The sequence below is a fragment of the Dromiciops gliroides genome, chromosome 2 (genome assembly GCF_019393635.1).
Source record: "Dromiciops gliroides isolate mDroGli1 chromosome 2, mDroGli1.pri, whole genome shotgun sequence".
Classification (NCBI taxonomy): Eukaryota; Metazoa; Chordata; class Mammalia; order Microbiotheria; family Microbiotheriidae; genus Dromiciops; species Dromiciops gliroides.
The window spans coordinates 664,339,690-664,365,070 of NC_057862.1; the positions used below are offsets into that span (position 1 = coordinate 664,339,690).

The 25,381-nt window shown below is 44.5% G+C and overlaps 1 protein-coding gene across 5 annotated transcripts in view; it reads left to right on the plus strand.

Annotated features, from left to right (window-relative positions):
• KRCC1 (lysine rich coiled-coil 1) overlaps positions 1 to 25,381 on the plus strand; it is a 40,691-nt gene that overhangs the window by 3,792 nt on the left and 11,518 nt on the right. Inside the window, exons 1-5 of one of the 5 annotated variants that reach the window (XM_043990381.1) lie at positions 284 to 338; positions 19,714 to 19,820; positions 21,069 to 21,176; positions 21,257 to 21,431; positions 23,272 to 23,553. In XM_043990381.1, the coding sequence (XP_043846316.1) occupies positions 311 to 338; positions 19,714 to 19,820; positions 21,069 to 21,176; positions 21,257 to 21,431; positions 23,272 to 23,553 (700 nt within the window). In that variant the 5' untranslated portion in view covers positions 284 to 310. Of the gene's footprint in view, positions 1 to 283; positions 339 to 15,433; positions 15,746 to 19,667; positions 19,821 to 21,068; positions 21,177 to 21,256; positions 21,432 to 23,271; positions 23,554 to 25,381 lie in introns of those variants that run through there. The other 4 variants (XM_043990383.1, XM_043990382.1, XM_043990380.1 and 1 more) reach the window with 4 other exon arrangements.

The following is a 25,381-nucleotide window of genomic DNA, read 5'->3' on the forward strand; positions in this document are numbered from 1 at the left end:
CATTCCTGGTAGTGTATCTAAAGAAGCCATACAGAGCCTCCCCCTGCCTCTCGAGATCCTGATCAGATTATTATAACAAAAGTGGTCTGAAGAGGGATCTCTCGATTCTGTCTTCAAATCCTAAGCCCCTGTTTCATTCTGCTTTAGCTGTAATGGGCTGATCAGGATCTTGTCAGTCTCTTGGGAGAGGATAACCAAAGGTGAGTGTAGCAAGGACTCTCCAAGGAGCCTAGAAACAGAAGCCAAAACGTATGTGTGGAGATTATTAACGTAGACTCAAACCCCAAGCAAACCAAATGAAGACACTTATATGAAGAGAAGCATTCCAAGAGCTCATGGTAAGAGTCATCATTCTATTTTTCCAGATACTGCTATTCCAATGAGCCAGATTTTTAGAATGTTAGTAACACTAAAAGTGATGTCACCCACCCATGGGCCTCCTGCCTCAAGTATATGAATCATTCTTATGTTTCCCCACTTAAAGAAAAAGAAATGTAAGATACTTTTCATTGAGAGTGAGGAAAATTCCTAGCTTCATTATTTCAACCACAATCAAATTATTTCTAAAATAGTAAAAATGAATATGTTTATCTTCAAGATTATAAAGCAGAGATACATAGATTTTGACACAGATATTATCAGATTCAAGTTAATTACCACTATAAGAAAAAGACCCAGTAGATGTCATAATAGCATTCTCCTTATAGCAAATTTAGAAATTAATAATTCAATACAAGGATTTTTTTTTGTTTTTAGCTAGTGAGAATCATATTTACAAGTAACGAATGAATGACTGAAAAGGCATTCACTAAGCATTATGTTCCAATGTGCTAAGACCTGGGCATACAAATAGAAAAAACAAAAAAATCCATGTTATCTGGGAGATTACATTAAGAGTTATGCTGATTATGTCTGTACTAGTAAGAAGACAAGAATAGCAAATTCTTACATTATACTAGAGTTCTTTAGTGAAAAAAATGTAATTTATTAGATTGAAATCCTATACATTTATTACAGATAGCACTGTCTAAAAATTGACAGAAATAAACAAGTATTGCCATGTAGGCAGCTAAAGTGGCCAGTGGATGGAGTCAGGAAGACCCGAGTTCAAATCCTGTCTCAGTCACATACTGGCAGTGGAACTCTGGGCAAGTCACTTAACCTCTTTCGACCTCAGTTTCCTCTTCTGTAAAATACCTCCCAAGATTGTTGTGAGAATCAAATGAAATAATTTTTGTAAAACACCTGCAAACCTTGAAGTACAGTGCTAGCTCTTATTATGTGCCCAAGGTCCTGTTGTAAAAACTGGAACTTAAATATATACAAATTCAAATATACTATCAAATAATATTAGAGCTTTTATGGGATGATGTTCTTTTTCCACATAGGATGATGACACTTTAAAACCCGTGCTTTTGATTTGTTTTTCTTAAGAGACCATAGCCTACTGGTTACACTTGTCTTAAGATGTGCCAAGGTAGGTTTTGTAACAGACTTATAGTTCCTCATCAGCAAGCATTTATCAAGTGCTCACTGGGTGCCAGGCACTGTGCTAAGTGATGGAGACACAAAAGCAAAAACAGCCCCTGCCCTCAAGGAGTTTACAGTCTTGTCCTAGTCTGTATATGCATGATCTTTACAGTATAAATGGAAGGTAGTCTCAGAGAGGAGGCCCTGGGAGGGTGTTCAGGGCTGGGAAAGGCCTTCTGCAGAAGGCGGGATTTGAGCTGAACTTGGAAGGAAGCCAAGGGGAGGAGGGAGAGCATTCCAGGCATTGGGGGGGGGGGTGTAAGGTGTAAAAGGAAGCTGGAGGTAGAGTGAGGCCAGGTTGTAAAGGGCATTAAGGGCCAAATAGGCTTCTGGGTGATCCTAAAGTAATGGGGAGCGGGGCATGATCAGAGGAACATATCTGGCAGTGGAGTGAAAGATGAGCTGGAGTTGGGAAAGACCTGAGGCAGGCAGGGAGACCAATAGAAGGCCATTGATATGATCCAGGCATAAAGTGATGAGGGCCTGCACCAGGGTGGTATGTGACATGTTGTGAAGGTAGAGGAAACAAGACTTTGCAAAGTATTGGCTTGTGGGGTGAATGAATGCAAGAAAGGAAATGAGAATGCCCCTGAGGTGACAAGCCTGAGCAAGGACGATGGTGCCCTAGACAGTAAGGGTGGTTTTGAGCCGTGTGTGCTGAGTTTAAAATGCTTCCAGGATATCCAGTAGGTGATCTGAGACTGAAGGTCAGGAGAAGGTTTAGGGCTGGATAACTGGATTGGAGAATCATCTACCTAGAAATGATCATTGCGATATCCCCAGTGTTTATAGGATACAGCGAGAAGAGGATGTTTCTAGGGGTGGTTATAGATTTCCAGGACAAGAAAGAAATTTGGACGTCCCTTGAAGTTCCTTTTAATGAGATTCGACCTGCAGCAATAAAAGAGACAGTTCTTTGTCTATTGTCACTATCAACAGAGCAAGAGCTGGCTCAGGACCCTGGCTTTTCCACAACTCAGTGCCAGATTTTTCTCACTGCTTGCCAGGATTTCATAGGTAGTGAAAGGCCAGATCAACTTTTCTTTCCCTGTTTAGACTAGATGAAAACATCTTTCTATTTTTGTGGAAGAAGCTATTTGAGGGTAGTGGCAAGGCTCCACACAATACTGTCTTCCCTCACATGCAACTGCGGCAATTCAGTTCTTTAACATTCTACTCTGCATGTAGGAGTCAGATTTCTGGGGTTCCTTTTTTCTTAGGGATTATCCCCAGGGCCTTTGCACATAAGAGAGTCCCAATCAGTATTTGTTACATAGAAATTTGAGGAGTCCAAAATAGAAAACCAGCATTCTTGATGAAAGCAGCCCTTTTTTTCCTTTGTAAATATAAATTATTCAAATCACAGAACACTTAGCCTTTTTAATACATCAAAAAATCTCACACTGTTCCCACTATACTATATGTCAGGATTAGTTAGCCCTAAACTCTCATTTTGGTATATTTAAGCCCAAGTAGTGGCTAAAAGTATTTTTCCCATAAATACACAGTTTTAAGCTCTTAGAACGACACACAGAGTTGCCTTAGGAGAGGTCACTACCGTAGTTTTTTGTTTGTTTGTTTTTTTAAGTCTTCCTACCAGCTCACAAGTCTGGATCAGTGAAGGGAACTGTCACCTCAATAATCAATCAAATAAGCGAATAGACAATTAACCTTCCACAGAATCATTAGAATCAAAGTAAGCCTTTCACCAGAATTGGATGCTAGGCAAAAGTGGTTTAAATTCTATCCGTTGTCTTCCTGTCTTCAGCTGCACGAGCATTAGCCACTCTCCTTGGACAGAATCAAATCAGTTCTCATCTTCTCAGTTCATCTCCAGAGGCATTTTGTGTGAGCACAGAGTCTTTCTCTCCCTTCCTGCCTCAAATTTTTTTTTTTTTTTGGTAAGGCAATTGGGGTTAAGTGACTTGCCCAGGGTCACACAGCTAGTAAGTGTTAAGTGTCTGAGGCCGGATTTGAACTCAGGTCCTCCTGACTCCAGGACCGGTGCTCTATCCATTGCGCCACCTAGCTGCCCCTCCTGCCTCAAATTTTATCATTAAATCTATCCAAAAAAGTAGTGATGGTTGAAGTCACTTGGTATTATGCAATAGAATTAGTTAAGAAAGGTGTGGAAGTTGGTATCTGCACTGGCTGGGTGACTGAGGAAGTCATCTAACCTCTCCCCCAGGTCTCGGTGAGCTGGGCCCAGTCTGCACTGGTGGAGGACATTCCTCACACCAGTGATTCTCAGATCCAACCCAAATGAAAATGGGTCAGTATAGCAGCAGAAGGGGGCAGCTGGCCCTAACTTTGGACAATTTGTGCTTTCTAACTGATGGCTAGAAACCAACTGGCTGTTACCATGATAAAATATAAGATTTCACAGAAAAAGAAAACCCTGAATGTCTAAGTGGAGAATTATTTTCAAGGAAAGGAATTTTGATTATAGCTCTCATTTGGGAAGGCTAGATGTTAATACTGGGAGTTCTTTTAGCATAACCTCCAAAAGGGGAAGTTCATCCCCTCCTGAGAGCGCACACTCCACTTGGGGATTGTACTTGCAAAGCTGTAATAAGATTTTCTTTATGAGAAGCCTAACTCTGCCTCCTGCTTCCCCCATTGCTCCCAATTCTGCTTCCTAAGAATACATCTGATCTCTCTTCTTCAGGACTCTTAGCTTTTCCAAATTCTCAAAGATAGCTGCCCTGCCCCCAGTAACTCTTCTCCAATCAGACCCAACTGGTGTCTCCCACCAATCCCCTAGGACATGTTTTCCAGGCCCCTGGCCATTTCTGTCACCACCTTCAGGACACTGCAGCTTTTCTGTGTTCTTTTCAAAATGCGTCACCTAGAACTGAAGACAGTATTTCATAGATGGCTTGTCAAGGCACAGTGAGGGACACTTCTGCCTCCCATCCTCTGGACGCTGTCTCACTGCGGGTTTCCATACCACACTATCACCTGAGCTGCTTCGTGGGGCCTCTTGTCTACCCATGCTGCTCTCATCTTGTACTTGTGATGTGGGGAAGATCACTTTTTGGAACCTGACGCTTCTCCCTATTAAGAGAACTGGTCTCAGAAGCAGGAGACACCTGAGGTCAGGTCCTGCCTTGACACCTGGTAGATGTGTGAGCCTGGTGAGGAAGTTCTGGCACCCTAAGGTGCAGAGAAGATGCATCGGCAAAAGCAGTTCATCTGAATTCAGCCCAACATTGTAGTTGGTCCTGATCTGGTTGTGTACACTCTCAGCTGTGTTTCTACACACTTGGCACACATGCCTTCTGTGGTTTCATGCAAGTCATTGATAAAAATATAGACTGGCGCAGGACTCAGGAAGGATCCCTAGGAGTCTTGATTTAAAACAGTGATTAAGTATCCATACAACCAAACAGAATTAAACCACTTACTACAAGGTCTCTTTATCTCTCTGGGTACTAATTTCCTCATCTGCAAAATGAGGTTAGACCAGATAATCCGGAAGGCCCCAGGTCTGCATCAGTGGTCCATGGTCCTGTGCCCCATGATCTCTCAAATCCCTTCCAGTTCAAATTCTTGACCACCTTAGTGAGTTGGAAGCTCTCTTCTCCCCATGGCCCTTCCTTATGAGCTTCTCATGCCCCGGATCCCTTGACCCCCACAGTTAGGACACCTGACACTTAGGTTCCAACAAAGGCCCCCTTCTTTTATCTGGAGCAGCCTTCACCTCCATCTCTCTGCCCTTTTGTCCTTATCAGTAACAGGAAGTAACAGTAGGCACACTGCAGAGAAAGTGGCCCTTCCATCCTCTCTGGAGAGTTGTGGGGATGCAGCCGTGGTCAGGGGACAGTTGTGCTAGGTGACTGACTAGCTTTGGGACCTTACCATGTCGCTTTCGTGTCTACCTCTGTTTTTTCATCTGTGTGATGGGGATGACAGTGCTTGTGCTATCTATCTCCCAGGGTCATTGTGCAAACCTGATATCCCAGTAGCCCTGTAGTCTCTAAGGGACTTTCAAAGACTCATGACTTCATTGACGTGAGGACTTTTTTCCGCCAGCGCAGACTTAGACTGCAAGTAATTATTGCTATGACACCTTGCTTGGTGTTGAGCCTCACCAAACTAAGCTGGCCTTGCCCTCAGACAAGCAGATGCATACTTGAAGCCTTTGCATCCTGTGGGGATCTATACTGGCCACGGTGGTTGTTACCAAATGAGATAATGTACGGAAAAGGACTTCCAGAACTGGGAAGCACCACTAGGATCCCATGATCCCTTGCAGCCTAATTAGGACAGAATGGCACCAGTGGTTGCTTTAAAAATTCAATTAGTTCAGGGCCTTGTATTCAGTAAAGCAGAACAATGCCTTACCCTGAATACACCTAAATTCAAAATTGTGAATAATACCTTTTCTATTCGAATTCCAGACTGATCAATTCAGTAAGCATTTATTAAGTGCCTAGGCAAAACACAGGCCCTGTGCTCAGAGAGCCTACAAGAGATCAGATAAAAGCAAGTTTCTGAGCTCCCGCCCCGTTTTTCTCCAGTCAGCAAAGAAAAGTATTCACATCCATCCTCCACAGTTGACTTCGTAGTTGTTGAGGCCATGTTTGTAGCTGACTGGATTACACGAATATCTTTATGTGGCTCTACTTTGACCCCATACTATCTGTAATTTCCTTATCAGAAATGGAAAGGTTGCAGAGGAAGAAAGTTATTCTAGAAGAATCTTTATTCTTCACCTGGAATGCCTAGACTCCCAAGAGGCTTGTGGGTAGATTGCAGGAAGTCTATGAACTTAGGAGGAAAAATAGATATTGATTTCCTTTGTAATGCTATGAATTTTTAACTCATTTGAAACTTTATGTGCCCATAGGTTTCCCCAGACTGTCAAAGGGTCCATTACTTACCAAAAAGGACCCTTGTTGTAGAGCATCTCATTGTAATTTAGTTGCTTTCATAGAAACCCCAGACATTTTCTGGAGTTTTATTATATCACTTACCCCTAAAGTACCAATTGGGGCCTAAGAGGCATGTCATTTACCTGCATATCTATATAATTACGATTCCGAAGTGTTTTCTGGTGTCTCTAACCTTAGCCTCCTTTGGCAGGTTTATGAGGGAATCAGAAAAATGTCATCATACAGAACAGAGAGACAGAATTTGACACTGTAACTTTGTGAACCAGTAGTGGACGGCAAGGAGTGATGGGGGGAGACCTGAACTGGGGCCAGGAGAGAATCCTGCCCACAACAGGGCTCTTTTCCTAAGTCCTTCCTCCCCGAACACCTGTATCCAAGTCCTGACCCCAGCACTTGCCGGCTCTGACCTCAGGCTAATAATCTCTGCTCTTTTCTGGACACTGGTCTCCTTATCTGAGAAATGGTGACAATATTACGACAGTCTGCTTCACCACCAGTTTCTTCTTCTGATAAACACTCATAAACTATTCTTATTTCTCTTCAGTGCACTACAGAATATTCTGTGGGTTCTTTTTAAAGCCAAATAACATTTCCTCATTCCTTTCCCTTTGTACTACTACTAAAACTGAAAAAAGTGTCAGAATACACAGTACTAAGAGACCCCCTGTGGATGTATTATTCTCTTTGGAGCTGCTTCCCCTCTTCAGCCCAGTACCATTTCTGGGGTTAAATCTGACCTTTTTAAGTGTGTATACATGCACATGCACATGCACACACGTGCGCACGGGCACACACACACCTCCCACTTTCACAGCTTTAGACCCTCTCGTGATATTTGTAAATCAGCTCTTTATATGAGCTCTTGTCACCTCAGAAATACCTATTCCAAAGCGGAATATCACTGTCAGATAAGCAAGCATCTTCTTTTCAGTTTACTGTGTGAACAGCACACAAAATCATGAGGAGATCTTTACCTCTCACTACTGGGAATAATGAATATGGGCTCCAGTGAGGGAGGAAATGGAATCAGGTCATACAGTTTGGGGGCTGTTAAATAATAGAGCTTCCATGAAATGTTTGCCAGGCTCACTAGAGTCCTGTGAGGGAGGGAGAGCAAAAATTCCATTTTAAAGATGAGGAAACAAGCTCAGTTCAAATGACTTGTCCAAGAACACACAGTTAATACGTGGAAGAAGCAGCATTTGAACCCTTGTCTTCTGGCTTTGGGTCCAGTGCCTTTGCCATTAAATCAGGGCCTTCTACATTCTGTCCTTTACCTTTATTTAGTACTTTACGGTACTGCAAAATGTACTTTTCCTTCTGTCACCCCAACCCTGTAAGGAAGGTGGTGCAAAGTAACACGCTCATTTTAAAGACGCAGAAACGGAGGTCCAGATTAAGTGACCTCCCCAAGCATTCACTCATAGCACAGAATCTGAGAGCTGGAGCAGACTTGGGCCATTTCGTCATGCAAAGTCGTCATCCAGCTTCTGGAAGCCCTCCGAGGACTCTCGAGGCAGCTCCACTCACTTTAGGAACGTCCTTACATCGGGCATAGATTAGTTTATGCTCAGATTCCCTGACTCTGCCCTCTGGGGCCAGACAGAACCAGTCCAATCCCTCCTCCGTATGACAGCCCTTCAGATGCTTGCAGGCGGCTCTCATGTCTACTTCAGTCTGGTTTTGCCCATTTCCTTCAGCCTCCTGTCACGTGAGATGGACTCCAGTCCCGCCCCCATCCTGGTTGTCCTCCTGATGCTCTTTGGCTTATCCATGTCCTGCTTAACCTGTGGTGCCCAGACTTGAATTCAGCAGGCAGTGCAGGGAGATCTGCCGAGGGCCAAGAACAGTGTGATTGTCGTCTCTCTGTTCTGCAGTGTTCTGAATGGTGGCTTCTAGGGCCCCTTCCACTCTCATCAATGATGCTGTAACAGCAGCCGCATCACCCTTCTGACTCAGTGAGCGTACGGGCTTCCATCTCTTTCTTACAATTTGCTGTTTAACCCTATGCCTTTGCCATGTTATGCTTACAAAATGGATCTTTTGGCTACCCAAGTATCAGGCTTGATTTACATTTATTCCTCTTGAATGTCATCTTATCAGATTCATCCCCATGCTCTAGCCCTAGGGTTGCAAACCACAAAGTCTGATCTGCAGTAAAAACTCTGCTTCCCTCGAGGGCCGTACAAAAAACTGGCAGAGCTTCAGATTCAGCCTAGGGGCCATCCTTTGTCAAGATCTCCTGGCTCTCATCCAGCTTGGTGTCTTCTACACAGCTGATGGACGTACCATTTATGCCTTTACCCAAGTCACTGATAAAAATGGGAAACAAATGAAACCAACCTAGGAGTGCATTCAGGTCCCTGGTGTACCCCACTGGAGACCACACTGATACAGGGCCATTAGCTCACTGCACTTTAGGAGTCCAGCAGTCCAACCAGTTCTGTATCCATCTAGATGGATTGCCATCTACCCCACATCTCTCCATCTCCTCTATACACAAAAAGGTAACGTTATCAAATGCTAACTTAAAATGTAGGGGAATGTCATCCATTCTACAGAATTTCCCTCAACTAGGAATCCTGTCACAAATGGAAATGAGGCTGCTGTGGCACAACCTTTTCTTGATGGTGTCATGGTGGTTCTTCCTGAGCACTGCTTCTGTCCCTACACAGTCACCAGCCATCTCTAGTCATCCATTCTAGAATTTTCCCAGATCTTAAATCTAGTACCCTTTGCAGTATAGGTTATAGGCTAAGAAATACAGGCAGTCAAGGAGAAGGGCAGGGGATAGTATATGGGGCTCTTTTAGTTCTTAAAGTCCTAAAAGAAACTCCATAGTCTGCTTTAAAGGTTATATCCTCTTAGCCATGCCTGCAGTTTTGTTTTTTTTTCAGGGCAATGAGGGTTAAGTGACTTGCCCAGGGTCACACAGCTAGGAAGTATCAAGTGTCTGAAGCCAGATTTAAACTCAGGTGGTCCTGAATCCAGGACCAGTGCTCTATCCACTGCACCACCTAGCTGCCCCCATACCTGCAATTTTGAAGAATTTGGAGGGAGCTAAAATATTTGGTTGTCTCTCTTAGAAGGTCATGCATATACCCCAAAATAATTTTTGAATGTATTTTCTTTAAAAACAAACAGGGGGGCAGCTAGGTGGCACAGTGGATAGAGCACCAGCCCTGGAGTCAGCAGTACCTGAGTTCAAATCCGGCCTCAGACACTTAACACTTACTAGCTGTGTGACCATGGGCAAGTCACTTAACCCCAATTGCCTCACTAAAAAAAAAAAAAAACAAAAAAAAACAAAAAACCCAAACAGGGACCCTTTTTGTTCCCCTATAACAGGGAAAATCATTTAAGGAGCATTTAAAAGTAAATGACAACCTTAACTTTGGTTGATTTTTCTTAAAGACTTAACTATGGAATTGATAGCTAAATGTGACTTTAGACATGATCTAGGCTTCTCCATTATTTTGAACAGAAATGAGATTCCCTAGAAGCTGTGACTTACCCAAAGTTAAACAATTCATAATTGATGGGATTAGGAATCCTGGATGTCAAGTCTATAGACATCTCCACCATACCATGTTATCTACCCAAAGCCTTCAGTTTAACCATTTTAAAAATTTTAACTGAGAAACAAAATCGTATTCAGTAGATGTTACCAAAAACGTTTAGTTCTATATTACGACCAGTTAAAGGAGACTGGAAAAGAGATCAAGTTAATCAGAAGCAAGAGGGACTGATATTTCCATCCCTCTTAGGTCGTTCTCACAACTCCATACCTCCAAGATTCTCTACCAATATTTTAGCCTTTAAACCTCTGTGGTCATGTGTCCTTCATTCTCAAAGAGGACCATGACGTCTGGGTGGTGTCATGACTTGCACTGAATTGGACATAAGTAAGGGAAGGCTATGCAAGGTCATCAGCCTCATTCACCAGAGTCATCTGGGTCCAGTGGCAAGATACACATCAGGACGAATGGAGATGGCTCTGGATGTTTAAGGCAATTGAGGTTAAGTGAACTCGGGTCCTCCTGACTCCAGGAGCAGAGTTTTATCCACTGGGCCACCTAGATGCTCCTTGAAACCTCTAGCACCCTAGGAAAAGCCAAGGTCTGGGTGCCCTTCAAGGCCCCACTGGTCTACCCATGAAGCCTCATTCATTATCTCCTGACCAACTGTTGTTAACTTCCTACAAACACCATTCCCCGATGGGCCTGCAGGGATCACATTTCTCCTTTCCCTACCTGGCCCAGCACTACCAACTCTCCCAAATTTTATTGCATACCACCTGGGCCTCTTCAGTGGCGAGTAGGTGGTACAGTGGATAAATAGAGCACTGGCCCTGGAATTAAGAGGACCTGAGTTCTAACAGGGCCTCAGACACTTACTAGCTGTGTGACCCTGGGCAAGTCACTTAACCCCAATTGCCTTAAACATCTGGGGCCATCTCCAGCCATCCTGGTGTATACTTTCCCACTGGATCCAGATGCCTTTGGAGAGAGAGGTTGATGACCTTGCACAGCCCTGCCTCACTTAAATCCAGTCAAGTGCAAATCATGACATCACCCTGACATCATGGTCCTCTTTGAGATCAAAGGACAAACAACAACAATTTCCCATCCCACTGACTATCCCTGTTGCCATGTGCAGGAAAGAATTCGATTCTAGAAGCTACCAACTAAAGTTAATGTCACTCTGGCATCTGCTCTTTCACTCAGAAGGCCATTGCTCAAGGATTGCCCTGACTGTTGTTGTAGCCTTTGGTCCCAAGATCTTGAAAACTCAATGGAATCCTATAGTTAGTATTTGCTTTTGTCATTTAATTAATACCCACTCCCAGTCTTCTAGAATGAAAGTTTACCTACCTCTGTTGTATAAGTTAGAAGTTACATTTTTAAAACATTTTTATGAATTGTAACTGTTTGAAGGCTGAAACAGTATAGATTTGTGTGTGATATGTATACATAAATGATTAACTGTGGTCTTATAAAACAGATTGGCACTTGAGTAGGTTCTTCATTTGAAATTCTTCATTCAATTCATTTCATACATGGACTGCTTCAAACCTCCTTTAATCCATTGCAAATGTTTTTATTTTAGTTTTCAGTTTTTAAGACTGGAGGGTGTAGACTTTCCCAGATTTAGAATTTACAGACTGACAGAATTTCTAGATTACTGAACCCCAGTGGGTTCCCAGCGGCCCTGTGACCATCTAGTTCAATTTGAACCTGAAAAAGAATTCCCCTCCACAGTATACCTGAAAAGACATCACCCCATCTTTGATTGGAAACCTGTGAGGGGGAACCCACTACCGTTCAAGGCAGCCCACTCCACTTTTGGACAATGTTACTTATTAGAAAGTTCTTCCTTACCCCAAATATAAACTTGCCTCAACCTCTATCCATTGCTCCCTTTGGGACCCAGCAGAACAAGCATCATCTTTATATACTTGGAGAGAGCTGTCATCTCCCCAACTCTTGTCTTGAAGCTAAATGTCTCCATCTCCTTCAATTGCTTCTCATGACATACGAATTAAAGGACCTTTACTGATTGTTCTCCTGTTACCCCCCAGCTGATTTATGCCTTTCCTAAAATGAGGTACCCAGAACTCTACATGGTAGTACTAAAGATGTGATCTGACCAGGGCATTGAATTATTCTTATTCTTGTTTATTCACCTGCCCACAATCTTTGACCCAATTCATCAAGCATTTATTAAACCCCTGTTATATGCAGAATTTTCTGATAATCATTGGGAAAGTATAACACTAGGTTGGGTTCCTGACTTACTGGAACTTCGAATCAATGATCTAAAAATTTCTCAGACAATACTTCCATGTTTAGCAGGAAGTTTGTCATGTAGGTTTTATACTACTTTAATTTTAATTATAGGCATTATATATTTTGACCAAGTAAAAAAAAATTATGAAATGACATGAAACTTCATTATAATATATATGCAAGTTTTGTTTCTTCAAAATCAGAATTTTCTTTCTGCTTATACCAAATCTGATTCTCCTAGAACTGAAAATTCTATTCTTGAAGAATTCTGAAATTTGGCATGTAAAATATAATGGTTTATTAGGGGTGTCCTTTAAATTTCCAGAATATATGGTCCAAGAGCTAAGTAGAACTTCCCTTATCACAGATTATTTTGTTTTTAACACAGTTCTCTTCATTTGCTTGAAATTTAATATTTCAAAGTTCTAGAGTGACTAGGAACCCTAACCCTAAATTTAAATCCCTGACTCACTTCATTCCTAAAAGAATTGTGATAATACCAGGGGAGTAAAAATTCCTGAAGTTTTCTCATGATCACATCAGTTTTGTAATTCATCCAAGTTATATTTTTAAACATCTGAAACATATCTCTGTGTGGATAGATTCTATTACAGACAACACCAAGTCATGTGGTATACTGCATTCAGATGACCAACCCTCTCTTCACCTTCAGTTTCTGTTTTATCTCCAGACCTAAAACTTACGTAGCTCTTCCAGCTTTCCAACCTTCTTCTCAAAAACCTTCTTCCCTGAACATTTCTCTCTCTTTCTCCCCCAACTGAATGTAAGCTCCGTGGGGACAGATGCGATTTCTTTTTCTGTCCTGGAATTGTCGTCACTTAACTTTGGTGCTTTGCAGGTAATGGGCACTTAATATGTGGCTATTGAATTGAATCAAACCTAGTCTATAGTAAAACATACTTTCCAACTTGCTAACCTTTGCTTGAATGACAGAAGTGTGCTTCAGTCACTATGTTTTGGTTGATCCTAAACTCATTTTCCTGAAGAAAGATAGGAGGCTGCATATACTCTAGTCTACAAAATGCACAATTTACACATTCTTAATTGTACTCAAACAGAAATGATGCCACTTGCCCAAATCAAAAGGTAGAACAAGGGGAGTTATTGATCTATTAAGTTCACAGGCATGGATATCGATAAAAATAAAATGTTGGCAAATCCTTTTATTAAATGGTAGGAAAATGGCATAAGAATGAAGATAATGAGAATTCCAAAAACCAAGAGAAAGTCTTCAGATAGTTAAATCCATGAAATTATAGTCTGACAGGAAAGAACCATAAAAGATGATTAATAATTTTTTAGTACCAAGCATTCAGAGTGGATTGGCGCTACAGACTGCCCAGAGATACATAGAATATTTATTCTTCTTAGGGATTTGGTCCGATTTCCAGTTAGATTTTCTGGATTTCAAATTGCCTTGAACACAAAATACGCAAATTACAAACAGGGCTAAGCCACACACAATCACACAGCATTCAGAACTTTAAAGATCTACCAAGAAAAGTTCTATTTCTCTCGTCTTCCCCTGGAGTTCAGAACTAGCATGAAAGTTACAAAGTGGAAATTGTAGCTTTCAGCTTAATGTAAAGAAAAATTAATGGATAAGTAAGCTGTCAAAAAATTAAACAGACCACATTGTGAAATGACTTTAGTGTTCAGGGTGACCATTGGCAAGGCTGATGTTGAAGAAACCCCTACATTGATCGATTGGACTAGAGAAGTGCTAACACTTGCTCCATCCAACTCTCAAGAGTCTGTCGTTCCATTTAAAGCACTTCATTCAATTCTTCCTCCTGTGCCACATGTCTATCCTCACACCTTAACCAGGCTCGGGACCCAGAACCATTCTTAAGTGCTATTAGCATTAGACTGGACCTAAATGACAAGTTAGAAAAGTTGTTTGAATCTGTGAACTCAACCATCAAGTATAACACTATGGGAGGAGCAGGTGTTTGGCCTCCCAAAAAACCAACTTAAAAGTGAACTCTTGGGGGCAGCTAGGTGGTGCAGTGGATAGAGCGCCGGCCCTGGATTCAGGAGGACCTGAGTTCAAATCCGACCTCAGACACTTGACACTTACTAGCTGTGTGACCCTGGGCAAGTCACTTAACCCCCATTGCCCCGCAAAAAAAAAAAGTGAACTCTTGGAAAACAACTCAGCTCTTGGTAATCTCTATTTCCCTAACTCCTTGAAATACGGGAAGGCCTGGAGACATTTTCGAGGGGCCAAGAGGATTCAGCATGAAATGAACCCCTGGCAGCTAGCTTCACAGTGGAGCTGGGTAGGGGCGACGGGCGGGGAAAGTTTGGGGGTTCCTCCACAACCTAGGTACATTGCCTTATGGCTGCCTCCTTTTCCCTGGTGCCTCTTCTTACCATGGCTCCTGAAGTAAAAGGCAGAAGTGCAGCTGAGTCTTTGGCAGTTTTTGCTTTGGTGAGAGGGAGGTCAAGGCAATAAGCCATATTATGGTACATTTGCAGATCTGGTAGTCACAAAGAGCTTTCATATGGGCAAGCAGACAGATGCTAGTTTAACTTGGCACCAGTTTAGGTGCTAAGTGCACCCATAGTTTCCAGGGGCCTGTGATCAGAGGTGCTCCTCGTCTTCAGCTCCTCAGCAGAGGAATCCTAGAATATTAGAGCTCAGAGGGACCTTGGCCATCACCTGGGCTAGCCCCTTCCTCTTTGCAAATGAGGGTGGTAGACTGAGGCAGCCAGGGAGCACCAGAGGGTACAGAGAGATGGGCCAACAATCAGGAAGCCCCGAGTTCAAATGCAAGCCCAGATACTCAGTAATTGTGTGACCCTGGGCCAGTCACTTAACTGCTGTCTGCCTCAGTTTCCTCATCTGTAAAATGGGAATTATAATAGCTCCTACCATCCAGGGATCAAATGAGATAGTATTTCTGAAGTGAGGTACAAATGCTTGTTGTTATCATGGGGCTGGTTATGGAGCTAGGGCCCAGAGAAATGAATTCTCACCAATCTAAAGGACCTCTTCAGTCTCAGTTCCAAGACTCTTCTGGGCTCCGTCGTTGGAGTTGCTGTCTTTTTCTTGCTAGTTCAACCCACTTTCTAGATCCCTTTGAGTGCTCTCTTGTTCCCTAACCCCCTGCCAAAGTCTTCTTCAGGGTGGCCTCCCAAACCGCCACCCTCCCTTCCACCTTCCTGAACCTGCCTCAGCTTACAGGCATTCTCTGACAAGCGTTTTGTTTTCTTTGGTTCACTTTTCAGCCAGTGGCACTGAGTCAGGCTTTGGTGTCTTTATGTGCATCCATACCTGTGAGCCCCTTCACTTGGTTCTCATCTTGTCCATACTGCCTTGAAGAACTCGAACTGCCCTGGAATTGTCTCATCCCATTTGTCCTGGGATCACTGTGCTCGTCACTTCCCAAAGAGTTGTCTTCTAGGCTCTGATCAAGAACTCCTCATTTATTCTAGGAGAATGTTTGCTTAAATCGTGAATACTACAATTCAATTATATTTCAGTTTCTGCCTCCAGTCAGGGTGAGTTTTTGTTGTTTTTCACTTGTTTCAGTTGTGTCCGAATCTCTGTAATACTATTTGGGGTTTTCTTGGCAAAGATACTGGAGTGGTTAGTTTCCTTTTCCAGCTCATTTTACAGATGAGGAAACTGAGACAATCAGGATTAAGTGACTTGTCCAGGGTCACACAGTAAGTGTCTGAGGCTAGATTTGAACTCGGGAAGACCAGTATTCTTGATTCCAAGCCCAGTGCTCTATCCACTGCAGCCCCCAGCAGCCCTAGTAGGTTGGATATCCCCCCCCCAAAAAAAAAAACTAGGATTGGAGGAGGGAGGAGGCGAAACATAGTTTTCTCCACTATTACTTTGTAATAGTTGAATGAAAGCTGTAGATAAGGTGGGGCAATATAGACTTGGGACATTAGAAAAACTTTTTAGAAATTAGAAAAAAGTAATAAAAACCTAAATTGTTAGCAAGGATAAGGATAAGTTATTGACCTGTATCAGTGAAGGGAGTCCTTATTCCAGGGGTACTTACAGTCTAATTGGGAAGAGAACCCATGGGGGAAGAAAGCTAATGGTCCAGCCCTAGCAAGTGAGAGCCACAGGATGTTAGCAGAGGAACTGAGGCCTGGAGGGGCATTCAGACAGAGCCTCAGAGAGGAAACTCAATTTAAGAATAATGTATATAAAGTGTTTTACAAATATTTTATTCTCACAGCAACCCTGGGAGGGAAAGGCTATGATGATCCTCATTTTACAGAAGAGGAAACCGAGGCAGGCAGAGGTGAAGCGACTTGCCCAGGGTAACACAGCTAGGATTTGAACTCAGCTCTTCCTACCTCAGGTCCAGGGATCTATGCACCATGGCACCCAGAAACTGCCTCCCCAAACACCCCTTGTCGCCCTCTTAGCTCCAGAATCAAAGACAGAGTTCTCTGGTCTTGGAGGCCCTTCACGCCATGGCCCCTCCCCTTGCTGTGACGCCCCCTCCTCATCTCCTCAGTGCCAGGCCCACCTTGGGCAGGAGGCCTTTGCCAGGGCTCCCCTCTTCCTGCCAACCTGGCATCCCCTCTGTGCGTGATGCGTGCCAGGTTCTCTCTGTTGTCTCCTTTGTTAGGGGGAGCTCCTTGAGGACCAGGCTGGGCTGGTCTCTTTGTGTCCTCAGTGCTCAGCACAGTGTGCCTGCTGGTGCAGACCCTTAACGATAGCCCCAGGGCCTTGAGTGCCAGAGTCGGCAAGGCTGTTGGGCCTCAGAGGTGCCATGTCCGGAGCAGTAGTTTAGCTGGAAGAAGGAGGGTCTGTGGACTTGGAGCTATTATAGTACATGCTGCCGAGTCCTCTTCACTTGAGTCACACTAATGGAGGGTACCGAGACTTCTCGTTGAGGGGAATGGGGGCTGTCGAGGTCCCTAGAGCTTAAGGGTCACTTTTCCTAAGGCTCAGGTCTGACCACATCACATCCCCCCAGCCGGCCCTCATCCAAGGCCACAGGATGGGCCAGATGCGTCATGTCCACCCAGGTCTACCCGGCTCCCAGGCTTCATTGCCTCTGTGAAGAATTGTCAGGACTGGGTAACTTATGGATGTGGGGGAAGAGGGTTGTCGAGGATGCCTGTAACTTTGACAGAAGGCGGGGGGTGGAGATGAGGCATCAGGGTGTAACAGAGAGCACGCTGTGATTTGTCGTTATTTGGGTGAGAAAACTGAGGCAGGAAAGATGGAATGATCTGCCCATGGCCACACTCCACTAAAGGCCAGATTCAAACCTGGGAACTCTCTCCACATGCAGCACTGCTCTCCACCCCACCCCCGCCCCCAGTCCTCTAGCCCTCCCCCATGATTGCTTAGTATTCGATTCTAGTTTCTCTTGAGCCTCTGAAAAGCCACTGGTTTGCTTTATATTTCCATTAAAATACTATTTACCAATGCAGTGAGATTGCAGAGTCACCAGGGGGCAGCATTTACCTCTTTTTGATGGAGGTTTTCAATGACATTTCCAGTCCAATCCCCCCCCCCCCCCCCATTTCAGGGAACTTCAAGTTTCATTTATTCAGTCTGACGCAGAACATCCGAAATCGGAGTTATTGTTCTAGGCGGGTCTTATTAGGTGGCTGGCTTCAGACAGCAGAACCAAAGCATAACAGAGGTGGCAGATGATGAAAGATCATCTCATTGAGCCCCCCTCGCTGAGGGTCACCCAGAGTTACTGGTGTGGAGGACCTAGAGCCCAGGGCTCCTGACTGCTGAGCGCACCTTCCTGTGTGTCCCACAGATAGGTATGGTTTTAAAGAGCTCCTCAAAGTCAGTCAAGGAAGGAGTCAAAGCAGTTCCTTAATTGATCTCTCACACAGCTCGGGCTGTGCCCATAGGGGACTGGAGCTTTGGGGACTTAGCAAGTAAACTTCTCAGTCATTGGTGACCGTGTAAGCTCTCCTCAAGCGTTCCCTCTGCTTGCAGGGCCTTTCCCTCAGCTTCTCCCTTCTGCTTCTTGCTGCTCCTTCAAGACCAGGTACAAATGCTTTTGTCTGTTCCATGAGCCCTCTTCGGATCCCTCTCCCAGAAGTAATCGCAGCTTCTTCCAAACTCTCAGGGCACATTTGTTCCTTCACTTTCTGCCTTACGTTACAGGCACTGATTTCACATTTTATCTTCCTCTAAACCTCCAAGCTCCTTGAGATTACAGGCCATGTCTTATTCTCTGTATTCCCAATAACACCTTGCACAGGGCCTTGCACATGGTAAGTGCAAGTCTCTGTCAAATAGCAATAGAATCATCATAAGTTTGGAGCTAAAAGGACCTTAGATACAACCCCCTCCAAACTGCTCATTGTACAGATGGAGAAACTGAGGCACAGGGAAGATAAGTGACCTGCCCACAGTTGCACAGATAGCCAGGATGCAAACCCAGCATTGTTTTCTGCTACCCCACACAGCAAAGTATTGACAAGACTGTGATGTGTAGCACGCTTGAGCTGGCAGATTCTCAGAAGAGAAGTTTTAGCTGTTTGGTAGCTCACAGTAGGAATGTTGATCCCAAATATAAGTCTTGAGTTATGACGGTCCACAGTGAGAAATCTTACAGTATAACTTCTACATTTAAAAATGAATTGTACGGGGCAGCTAGATGGCGCAGTGGTTAAAGCACCGGCCCTGGATTCAGGAGTACCTGAGTTCAAATCCAGCCTTAGACACTTGACAGTTACTAGCTGTGTGACCCTGGGCAAGTCACTTAACCCCCATTGCCTGCAAAAAAAAAAAAAAAAAAAGAATTGTACTTTGTAGCTTTGATATACCAGTGGAAGAAATGTTTTGTGAAATGGGTGGTAGCGTGTTTGTACCAGCTACTGAGGATGTGTGCCCACCTTTCTTAAAGTAGGTTTGTGGTTCCTTGTGATTCTCAGGTAATGGGTGGTATGATACCTAGAAACTGTTGACTGTCTTAGCACTCAAATTTAGTTTGGTCATCTGCTAGGAACGCAAGTCAGAATTACTGCAGAAGAATACAAATCATCAATTGTTCGGGATATTTAACCCTTTGTGCCAGTTTTCTTATGTGAAGGGCAGAAATAAAAGCCTTGTGCTCACTTGTAAAGAGGGCCATTTGGGGTGGGGTAGGAGTGGGGGGCGGGGTGGAGTCATGGGGATTAGGTAACAGAGCCAGCCTTTGTGATTCTTTCATTACGGAGACCCAGAGGTCGACCTCCATAACATCCTGCTACCTGTCACTGTACCCATGGCTAGCCAGTTCCCTTTCTTGAGCATTTTGCCTCCTGGTATTAAGAGGTGTATAAAGTATGTGAGTAGCCTAGTAAGCAGACAACAAAATGTACATATCTTTAAAAAAAAACAACAACCCACCTTTGCCTAGTTTTTAAAAATGGAGTCACAGTAGTTTGTAGCAGCTAGTAGGGAGAGAGAAGAAGCCTCCAATGGTCTATTCCCATGAAGCCCTGGTTTACTCCACCCCCCCCCCCTTTTGTGCTTATAGATACTATTTTGGATGAACATAAAAGGAATGAACTGTTTACAGACAACTTTTGTAAAGTGTGTGGCGCAATGCTACAGTTTGAATCCCAAAGGATTTCACATTATGAGGTAAGCTGAAAGCAAAGAGGAATTAATTATGTCCTTAACGAGGTGTTTATTGTCTTTCCATGATATCCTTATGTCCCTATTAAAAAAAACACAAGAGAGAGATCATGAGGCTGGGGTGGGAAACTTTTACCTTGACCACTGGATGGTCGACTCACAGACATGATGTGAGCCTCGTGAGGGCGAGACCACCAAACAGAGGAGAAGCCGGAATGGGAGACCCGATACTGGGCTCTGACTTTGGAGTCAGACAGTTAGAGGGGGAAGGAACCAATTCAACCCACTCATCTTATAGAGGAGGAAGCTGAGGCCCACAAAAGTCAAGCCCCTTGCCCAGAACCCAGCACGGCCAAGTAGGGAGCGGCAGAGATGAAGCTCCTTCCTCCAGTCGTTCCTATTCCATGATGATCTCAAGTCATTACCCTGTTTATGGCCATGTCTGTGAAGAGGTAGACAGAGCCAGCGGTGAGAGCACCCCAGCAGAGTCCACAAGGAGTACCTCAGAGCTCGCACTCACCGCCTTCCTGGGGTAGAGCATTCTGGCGAAAACAGCTGCTTCAGGAACGGACAGTACTATTGCATGCCCGCAGAACGTTCTGTTTCATCCCACTGTGTTTAGGCCAGAGGTTCGCTTAGATTCATTTTGTTGCGGTTAAAGAGGTTTTAGGCTTTGGTTTTCACACCCTTCCCTGACATTGTGCTAAAGGCTGGGATTACAAGTAGAAGTGGAAAGACGGCCCCTGCCCTCAAGGAGTTTACATTCAAATGGAGTTAGATAACAGTGAAAGGCGCTTGGAGAAGAATGAGGACTTGGATAACCTGGGTGCCCCCTTCGCTGGAGGGCCAGGGGTAGAGGGGAATTCCAGGTGTGAAGAGGAAGGGAATGTTCACCACCAGTCATGGAGAAACAATGCCAGATTTTCCACTGACTTAAAAACAGGCCCCCAAGCCAACCCTTAGAAATGTTTCCATGTTGGTTTCTTGAGTACTGTGCTCTTGTGGTTGTTCTTGTCAATACCAAAAGGACGAGCTGGCCATTCAGAAGACCTGCTAGCTTCCAAATTGTGGTGGTGGTAGTGGGGGGTGGGCCTTGTTTAATGGAGAGTCACAGCCTGGAACTGAGCAAAAGGCTCCCAGCAAACTGCTCAAATTGAGCCTCCTAAAGGGCTAAGGGACCCAGGAGCCCTGCCCTGCTCAAGGCCAAGGGGCAGGTTTTGCTCTTTCACTGAGTTCTGTCATCTCTTTTTCCAGGGCAAAAAGCATGCTCAAAAGGTTAGGCTTTATTTCCAAATTCATGGGGAGCAAAGTGAAGCCCAAGGGACTGAAAAGCGAGGGAAGCCAGATTTTCTAACTCTGCAGGTGAGTTTGCCACATTTCTGTTGTGATGTGAAAGACTCCAGTTGTTGAATCTTTGTAATTGAGACTGCGCTTGATTTCAGACTGATGGGAGTGGAGTGGTGGACAAAAACAAATTTTGTGATCTCTGCAACATGATTTTTAGTTCCCCAGTTGTTGCTCAGTCTCACTATGTGGGGAAAGTTCATGCCAAAAAGTTGAAGCAGTTCATGGGAGAACACGCTCAGATGTCTCCGCCAAGTTCTCAGCCAGACAAGGGTAAGGTTCCATTCACCTCTTTATCCTCCGTACTCCCTATGCTCTCGCACTGTTGGTTTTCAAAGTCCGTCCTCCCCCTTTGGTTCTGGAAGTGTCCCTTTGGGGAAGTGTCTCTTTGAAGGGACACGCTGCCCCTCTCCTAAACCTTTAAGTTCATTCTGTGTCCCTAACATTGAACTCGCTCATTGGACTTGACCTCCCTTTTCATCTGAACAAAGCCAGATAAAAACTCTGCCCCACCTGGCCATTGTCTGACACAGGTTGCCTACCTCCTGCTGTGCTTCTAATGAAACAGCAGATGAGAATTAAATTATGAGCAGTACCCAACTGACTAAGGATCTCTCCCCTTCTTTGTTGTTAATCTCCCTTCTTTTCCTTTTCTATACCTTCCTTTACTTCATATACTCTCCCCATCTCCTTGTAAAGATCATTATGAACAACAAACAGTTATTAAGCACCTACTGAGAGGTATAAAACAAGTTCCATGGCCTGGAGAGGTTGACAGTCTAGTTGAGACAGAACATGTGGAATATACTGTGAGAGCCTGCCCAAGAGACCCTAAAATGGGGACATTGATCCTGGAATTGGACGGAAATCTGGAGACTTATCCAGAGCTGGGAAATTCAACCTGGGTTTTTAAATGGAGGAGAACCTGAGGCTCGTATCCTGTTATAAAGATTATGATTTGGCATCCCCGTGGCAAGTAACCAGCCACTCTCTTACTGATTGCCATTCTTTAGAGGAAGGGATTCATTGCCCCGTGTGGACTATTTGCCAATGTAGCTAACTCCATTTTTGCCAAGTCTTTATCGCATTGATATCACATGCCAAAACCAATGCCGTGAGAAGCCATGGATCCAATCAGGGTGATATCAGAACACTAAATATTTGTGTTATATCAGTCTTCCAGGTTTTACACAAGTCATGATTTATTTTAGCATGTGTATTATACTTAAAATAGATTTTTCATTAGGGTCAATTTTCACAATCATGCGATAGAAGACCAGTTCGCTTAGAGGATGTTGCACCAACCAAGCCAAAGATGATCAGAAGCATAAGGTGCCACAAGCATTAGGATGCCCCACCCTCAGTCCCCTACATTGAATGAGCTGACCACAGGGAAGCTGGAAAAAAGAACTTTGAAAGAACATGGGGTGGGGCATCTCTAGTTTGAGTGGTATTAAATAATGGCTTGAATTTCACCCCAACATAAATAGAGGCCAAGCTAAGATTGAATTCACATCACATGTTCTCCCAGATAGGCCTGATCCTTGGCCAAGCTGCTCTATCCACTAAGAGCAGACCAAGAAGAAGGTCTCACAGTAGTTAAGTCTTCTACTGGTCAGTTTGCCATGCTGAGCATTGCTTTCTCTAATTCTTTCATATACCAAGATTTTGGAAGCCTTTCTGCATGGAAAAACATGGTGAGTGGATAAAGCACTGGCCCTGGATTCAGGAGGACCTGAGTTCACATCCAGCCTCAAACAGTGGACACTTACTAGCTGCGTGACCATGGGCAAGTCACTTAACCCTCATTGCCCCACAAAAAACAAACAAACAAAAAACCACCATGGTGATCAGGTTTGAATTCCAACATGCACACATATATAGACATGTCCGCATTTACTTTGATCTAACTAGTCCTACTCAGTGACTTTGAGTGGACAGACTAAGGATGGCAGATTTTGAAGAGTTTCCTTGATGTGGTAGTGGTTTTAAATATGTTACATGAACAGGTGTTTGTCCCCTGTATTAAAATAGATTTTTCTATTAAAATTCTACTTTATTCTATTTTCTGTAGACATTTCTAGACATTAGGTGTCTGTTCTTCTCTCCGTAGGTCTGCCTGTTGTTAATTGTGCCGGGCCAGAGCCACCGCAGCCCACTTCTGACAGAGCCGCCCCAGAAGCGGCCATGGAAGAAACGTCCCCGTCCTGTGGCGGCCCCGCTTTGGATCTGAATGATCCAGACAGATACTGTGAGCTCTGCTGTGCGTCATTTAACAGCCCGCTCATGGCCCAGCAGCACTACGTGGGCAAGAAGCACAAGCGGAGCGAGGCTCGGAAGAAGATCCTGGAAGAGATGGGCCAGAAGACCCTCCCTGCTGAGTCCACGAGCAGTGGTGAGTAGTCGGGTTACCCCGGAGCTGTCCCATATCACAACCCTGCTCATCTGGAGGGGAGGCCCGCGTAGTGTAGTCCAGCGATGCACAAAGAACAATGAGGCCGTGCATTGGGAAAAGCGGGAGATTTGGAGCCAGAGGTCCTGGGTTCAAATTGAGCTTCAAAGGTACCTGGGGCTTGAGCATCCTCACTTGTAGAATGAGCACGTTGGAGCCTTTTAAGATGCCTCTCGACTCCAAATCCCTGAGCTTTACATAGGAAGGCCCTACTGTGTACCTACCACCACGTTGGTGCTTCAGGGAGGCCAAGCACATATAGCTTCTGCCTCAAGAAACATCCTGGAAGGACAGTACTTGTGGACTCTTCCAGCCACCTCTTTTACTCAGCCCACTTATCCATTGCATCTTCCCTCCCATATTCTTGTCACCCACCTTCCCTCTGTCATTCCACCAACCAAAATGTGTTTGTTGAATACTTACTGTCTTCAGGGAAGTGGTTTAGCTAAATGCTAAAGGTGTGGTGGGATTAAAGCAGGTGTTTGCAGAGACCACAGAATATGGGAATTTTAAGGGAATTCACTGACTGTCTAGTCCCACCCATGCTGCAGCGTGCCCTACAGGGGCTCATCCAGCTTTCTGCTGAAAGGGGCCTAAACCTCATCCAGGCAGCTCCTCCCACCCGTGTCCTTGTCAGGAAGCTCTCCCTCCTATCAAGCCTGAGTTTTCTTCTTGGCAGCTTCTGCCAAGGCCAAGCAGGACAAACCTCATCTCCCTCTCTCATGATGCTCTTTCAGACAGTTCTCAAAGCCCAACACCCCCAGTGCCTTCAGCCTTCCCTCTTGGCATGAGCTCGAGACCCTCTGTCATCCCCCTCGCTCCCTCCGGATCCTCTCCAGCTCCTCTGTATCCTTCCTAAGCCATGGCCCAGAACCAAACACAGCACATCAGGTCTGGTGGGGCAGGGTAGATCAGTGGGATGATCACTGCTTTCTCCCATAAAGCTCCACCTCTCTTAGGCTGCCACCCAAGACCTCCTTAGCTTGGGGGCTGTCATAGAGCCTGCTGGACTCAGCTGACATTTGCTGGAGGTGAGAACCCTCAGATTCTTTCCAGGCAGACTACTAATGATGCCTCCCCCAGCTTTTACCTGGGGCACTGACTTCTCCCTACCCAAGGTATGAGTTTACACTTACCTGTATTGAGTTTCATCTTAGGAGATTCTGCCCTTGCTCTGTCCTCTTGGGAGATTTTTGGATCCGGCCTCTGTCCTCCATTACGTTAGCTATCCCTCCCAACTTTGTGTTACCTGCATACTGAATCAGCATGCCCTCTGTGCTTCTATCCATGTCACTGATAAGAATGTTGGTGCACACCGATCCCTGGGGCACCTCACCAAAGACCTCCTCCAAATGCCATCATCTTTGACCCTCTCAAAGTAAGAAGTAGAACTTCTTCAGAAGCCCAAGGCCTAGTGAGAAACCAGCTGTAAACTGTGTTTGCTAAGATACTTACTTCAGAACCTAGTCAGCGCCTCCCTTTCCTCCATTCCTCCTCCTTGGTGAATGAACATTTCTATCTTCTCTTCTCCCTCCTGCCCATCGCCCTCTTTCCCCTTTTTGCTTTCTTCTCCATCTTTCTGAGCTGAGCATAAGAGAGAAGTCCAATGTACGAATCATATTAGTGTTTTTTGTTCATTAGTCTCACCCGAGTTCTCTTCCCTTAGCTCCAGCTCTTCCCTAACATTTTCACTCAAATGCCCTGCTGTCATCACAAACTCAGCATTTCTAAAACTAAATTTATTTTCTTTGCCTCCCCCCTACACCACATC